This window comes from Rhamphochromis sp. 'chilingali' (genome assembly GCF_963969265.1).
Source record: "Rhamphochromis sp. 'chilingali' genome assembly, chromosome: 8".
Taxonomy (NCBI): domain Eukaryota; kingdom Metazoa; phylum Chordata; class Actinopteri; order Cichliformes; family Cichlidae; genus Rhamphochromis; species Rhamphochromis sp. 'chilingali'.
In genome coordinates, this window is record NC_137935.1 from 24,788,818 (window position 1) to 24,794,817 (window position 6,000).

The window sequence follows — 6,000 nt, forward strand, 5'->3', positions numbered from 1 at the left end:
ACCCTGTTATTAAAAGCTGAGGCAAAAGTAGAATTATAAAGTTTTCACTGTGTTCACAGCAAAAACTTTTTATCCCCCCCTTGTAACAATTGTATCTGGGGAACAAGTGATTTCAGCAGATTTCATTATTTCATGCAAATGTGTTTCACAAAAGTTAGACGCTGCAGGAATCTCATGAATTACATGAGCCCCCCTACATAATACTACTCCCATGTGTCCTAGACCTTAGAATAATATATTGAAATGGCACTTCCGTGTACTCTTTTGCAGTTTATTGTATGTTTGTACGGTTCTAATTTCAAGTACAGGTACAGTTAATTCAGCTAAATTAAAAATGATATGGACTTTTGTCACGATTGTGTTTTTCTGTGTGTTTTTAACCACAGGGAGGATGCCGAGGCTCCCAAGGCCAAGCTAGTAAAGCCCAACTCCTTGTCCTCATCCCGCTCCGGCAGTTCACGCTCCGGTGCCTCCTCCACCCAGTCCATGGTGCACAACACTGCCCAGCGTGGTCACCGCCCTCGCCCACCTGCTGTAGCAGCTCTCAAGGAAAATGGACACCCTCCTGGCTTCCCCCAGTCCCCTCCATCCTACACTACAGTGGTGCCCCCTAAAACCACTGAGCCCCCTGCCACTCCCAAATTCAACTCCAGGAACATGTCCGCGCCTACACCCCCAACCCTCATGGTGCCCGCCCAGACCAAGGCCTTTCAGACTGTGTAGGACTGAAAGCCAGCCCCTTCTTACAGCCATGCGAGACTCCCATCCCTTTCCAAGCCCACCAGCCCCGTCCCAAAGACTAAGACTCTTCCATAAACAAAGAAATGCGACTAGTTAAAAGGATGTAATTAAAAGAATCAATACTATAAGTCGAAAAGTACTTTTAATGAATGCATATTTAAAAAGGGAAAAATAAGACATGCTTGCCCCCTATTGAATTACATAAAACAACAAAACAAAAGAAAAAGCAGTGACCTAAGTTTGTCTCATGGCTAAAGGCAGAACTTATTTTCTTGAGTTCCTTCACTTGACTTCGGAAGGCACAGGGAAGCACCATGAGCAGTGAGGTGGAAGAAGCCCCTAGTAAAGCTTTTATTTATTCATGAAATCCAAGGGTTAGGCATACAGTAGGGGGAAAAAAGGGAAATAGTCTGGATAATAGCGTAAATCTAAAGTCTGAACCAATGGAGTCTCATTGCTTTTGAGCATCAGTTGTAAGATATGAGTGCAAGCAGGATGGAGAAAAATAAGGACGAAAGCAGAAAAACGTATGACAGCAACTTTTTTTTCTCTCTCCCTCTCGGAGGACGGGGTTGGTGGTGATTCTCAGATTCATGTCACCCTGCAGCCCTGACTTGCTGCTTCCAGCACCTGCTCCGAAACCACAAAAGCCCCCCTTTGCTTCCCATGGGCTGGGCCAATCGTGCCCATCCGTGTAGACAGGCACGGCGCGTGGCATGTGCATCATCTGCCTCGGTGCTCTTGGTCTTTTCGTGCTCTCATGAGGAACCCATGAGAAACCATGACAGTTGTGAGACTGATTCAGTTGCCTCACAAACAGCTCATCTGCTTTACCAATCAGCAGGGGATACTTCAGGTACAAGGATGTAGCACTGATGTTAAGTCAAATCAGTCTTACCCCCAGTCGTTAGCCTCCCCTCTTCCCCCTCGCGGATCCTGTGTGCATCTATGGACATCTTTTTCTGGTACCAAATATCCTCCCTGAATAATTAAATAGTATTTATTAGGCTTGTAGTGATACTTTAAATATAGGGATAAGCATTCTATTAGAACCAGCTGGACTTGTTTTTCTTTTCTGTGTATCTTCTCTATGAACAGGTTGTAAAGAGTGACAGACAGCCATGTGTCCATTCATTCATATTAAGAAGTGCCACCAATCCCTAGGATGGGTTATTATTATTACAATTATTATTGTTATTATGGCTTTTTTAACTCTTTTGTTTACCTACTACATTTCTGAACTGAAACCAAAATTTTTCACCATGAATGTGTGCTGTACAAAGATGGTGGATCCCATTGTTTTCAGCCTCCTGTAAACATACCGAATCAATGCTCAAGCCAAGGCACAAAGAATTGACCACGAGGTTCAATTTGAATGAAGGGAGCAAGGAGTATGATTCTAGAGATTTCTATTGTACAGCGTGTGTGTGGTATCATTGTCAGTACTCTCATTGGATCCATTAAAGTGGTGTGGCACTTGATTGCTGTCTTGCTCAGTCACCAGGTCCTGCTTGGTCATTGGTTAAACTGTGCTTATCAGCCAGTCCCGCTTTTGTCATGTCCTCAGACATACCCAGTGCAATTTGATTGAAAGTAGCTGAAAAAAGGGCAAGTAGCCTATCTAGTGTGCCTTCGCAATCCCTCTTTCCTTTGATGTTTTTTTTTTCTTTGTCCTTATCTTCAGCACACCAGTGGTTAAGTCTCACATCCAGCTTTGAAGGTCAACAGCAGCAAATACTGAGAGATACACCTAAACAAACTTGCCCCTAGTAATAAGCGAGGCAGCCTAGGGACCGCCAAGCAGAGTGAATTATCCCTGGTGAGCAAAGCAATCCCATGCCACGGGACTATGTACTGTACATTCTGTAATCAGTCTTGTTTTATATTGTACATACAGATAGATATACGCACATGATGTCATTTAATTTAAAACACAAGGGTATGTAAGGGGAGATCCCCCCCCCCCCCTTACAAAAGAGTCAAAAGGGAAACCCAAAGTGAATTTAGACCGTGTGTTTTTATACACATGCTGTGTGAACATGTGAAGCCCCTGTGTCACCAGATTTACATCAAAACAAATTCGGTGCAACACAAGGTATAAACAATTAAAATCAATTTGTTTTGTCTAAGACAAGATCCCATCATACATACTGGACAGATTCCCATAAGAGGTATAGATTTTATTAATTAGTGTGACAGTAATTGTTTTCTTTCTGTTTTAGTGACCCTTTGACCTTCCTCATTTTATCCTACCATTGGGATAAAATTGCCCTTTTACCCAATATCAACACATTTGATATGTAAAAAAGTTCCCAAATTCATTCCAACAACTGACAAAAAAAAGAATTATTAATTTAGGATTAGTTGGGTTTAAAATCATGCTAAACTGGAACTAAAACCACTGCCAGCACTATCTTAACATGGTCAACAAAGGAAAACAAACTAACCCTAACTAAAAATCTATAAGAAGCTGCCTTCAGATAGGAATTTCAAGGTGAATGTATGAAATAGATATTTACTGATATTTAACGTAATATGTAAAGATATGTAATAGTTTTAAAGCAATCAGGTGGAGTTTTCATTTATGTTAGAAATATTAATTATGTTAACCAATTAGTGGCCATCCAGTATGTTGACCTATGCTTACTTTATTTAAGTCAGCATGGCCTTCTGGAGAGTTATGTTGCACATACCTGTTCTAAATGAACAAACAGGTGGGGACAACAGAGAGCATTACATGATGAAGGTGCTCAACCAGTAACCGTGGCAATCCCATCTTACCTAGCATATACTCTGAGATAGCATTTTAACTATCTAGCTATCATTGTGTATCCTTGACCAGGTCTCCACAGCGATAATTTGCTAGTTATGATGAAAATCTTCATCAGAGCAGAATTTATACTACTCTGAACTCTAGCTCGCCAAAAGAAAAATTCACTATTCTGCAAACATCTTGAGAAAGTTGAGGGTAAACAGGAATGTTTCCTCTGGATGAGTCCGACTCTACCAGAGGAAAAGGGGAAAGATGCAGAGAAGACAGCGCGAATGGTGGAGTTATGTTTTTAAATTGCTGAGCTCAGCTATGAAAGTGGAAGACCACTAAATGAGCAAAATTTATAGTATAATCAAACCATGCACAGTCTGTATAGTTAATTGATGATGAATGTTTGGCAAATAAATTAATTATCTTGGTTTGGACATATAAAAAATTTTTTTTTTTTTGTTAGTTTTATGACCCCATTGCCTCTCAGGACAAACGGTAACTGAAGATCCCTTTACTGGTTTAAAGTAAGTTGCTCTTTCCTCCATCAATACTTATATACCTGTAACTTCTAAATCTGAATTCCACATTATAGTGAAATGTTTCTTGTGCAATGAAGTTTTTTAACCTAAAATGTTCAGAAAACCAGCATCTGTCTGAAAAGCACACTTGGTTTGATTTCACACACGGGATTTCACACATGACTAAGTGTGAGGTAAATTTAGAAAAACACGAAACAAAACAATGCCTTTTATATTTAACTACAGACAGCAATTCATATTTGAGCAGGGAAGCTACTGTGTATGTGTGCGTCTGAGTGTGCGAGGGTGCATGCGTGCATGCATGCATGTGAATGTGCGTGAGTGTGTGGGTGTATGCATGTAAATTCGGTACAAGCCCTCGGGCCACACCCACACATTCCCATGTTAGCCATTCACTGAATGAGAAGGATCCAGCCAGGCAAAGCAACTTCTATCCAAATTGATATGACTGCAGACTGGCAGTGTTTATTTTAGTTTTCACTGACTTGTATGCCTATTGAACTTGGCTTCGCAGGCGGTAGTCTTGTTTTTGCTCGTGGGGGTGGCGTCCTGAGATAAAGCACGTCCATAATTCATAACTATCATGAGCTCTGGAGGCCACTTGTGCGCTCCCTCCTTGGTCTTGCTGTCTTTTAACACAGAATGCACTTGGCCCTGGGTGTACTGATGGCATCTCAAGGTGCATGCGTACGCACATTTAACACAAACAGGTAAAAGTTGTATATACACACACATACAGACATGTATACGCTGTATTCAGGTGCACACAAAAACACAGGTGTGTGCCTCATGTACATTCACAGTTGGCACGCACATCGTCACAAACACGTACACGGTGTACGCAAACAAAAGCCAAACCACATTTCTTGTTTTTTCTGCTCCTTCAGAATCAATTTGATGGATCGAATGTCTGAAGGTATTACAGCTGACTGATGGAACCAGGATACTAAATACAGCACAGAAAGGGACACACAACAGTGCATCCACCCAGAGGACATCTGCTGTCTTACACACACACACATGCACATATACAAAAGCAGCTAGTGTAACAAAACACACACACTTGCACTTAGAAAGACAGACACTGCTATGCATCTTAACAATCTGGATGGCATATGCCTAAAGACTTTTTTTTAGGAATCTGCAAGTGTAGTCCTGGGAATTAGGAGTGGTGTAACAGGATTGATACTGAGCCAGGAATGTAGGCTCTTGTCATTGAAATTCCCTCCACCACTGATGAAAGTAGCAGTGGAGGTGGAGGATGGGATGCGAGTCTTCCAGCTGTTAAATTCCTCCAAGCTTTTTGATTTGCTTTCCAGCATCTGCAAGTCTCAGGTGGCAGATTCCCCAGTTTATGAGCCCTCGCGTTGCATCTCTCCTCTCATGTGTGCAGCTTAGTGGCCCGGCAAACTTGTGCTCTTTCCAACAAATGAATTTTAAGGCGCTTCAATGTCAGTTCAGCAGAGAGGAGGAGGAAAGTCTTAAAACAAGTCAGTGTCAGCAGCGCATCCACTATCATCCCTTAGTACAGTATCCATCAGTACTATATACTGTCTTATTATCATCACTCAAAGGTGCAGTAAAATCAGTAATGGTTATCTTGCATTATATGATAGGAGTATGACTCTCATGTAGCCACATTGTTTTATGTTTGAATTAAATGTCAGTTGTGTTCTGATTAAAGTTGTTGAGCAGGGCAAAGTGATGCTCGGACTTTGTGGTTTGGCCTTGTATGTCAGCATAAGGGAATGTGATGTATTAATACTTTTTTCCAAAAGGAGACTGATGGGGCTTAATTCAACTTCAAGAGGGAAAGAAAGCAAAGATACCTGCATGTTATATAGGAAATGAGCAGATGATTGGGAATGCTTTGCTTTGATGTAACATAACTGTAATCGGTTTAAAAAAAATACAAATCAAAACTTGTAAATATATCCACATAAAAATTTTATGAAG

The 6,000-nt window shown here is 41.1% G+C and overlaps 1 protein-coding gene across 3 annotated transcripts in view; it reads left to right on the plus strand.

The window, feature by feature from the left end:
* The window catches only part of clmpb (CXADR like membrane protein b), a 91,562-nt gene extending 87,879 nt beyond the window's left edge, over positions 1-3,683 (plus strand). For all 3 annotated transcript variants that reach the window (XM_080888146.1, XM_080888147.1, XM_080888148.1), the window contains exon 7: positions 387-3,683. In XM_080888146.1, coding sequence (XP_080744272.1) covers positions 387-723 — 337 coding nt within the window. In that variant the 3' untranslated portion in view covers positions 724-3,683. The remainder of the gene's footprint in view (positions 1-386) is intronic.
* The last annotated feature ends 2,317 nt before the right edge of the window (positions 3,684-6,000 follow it).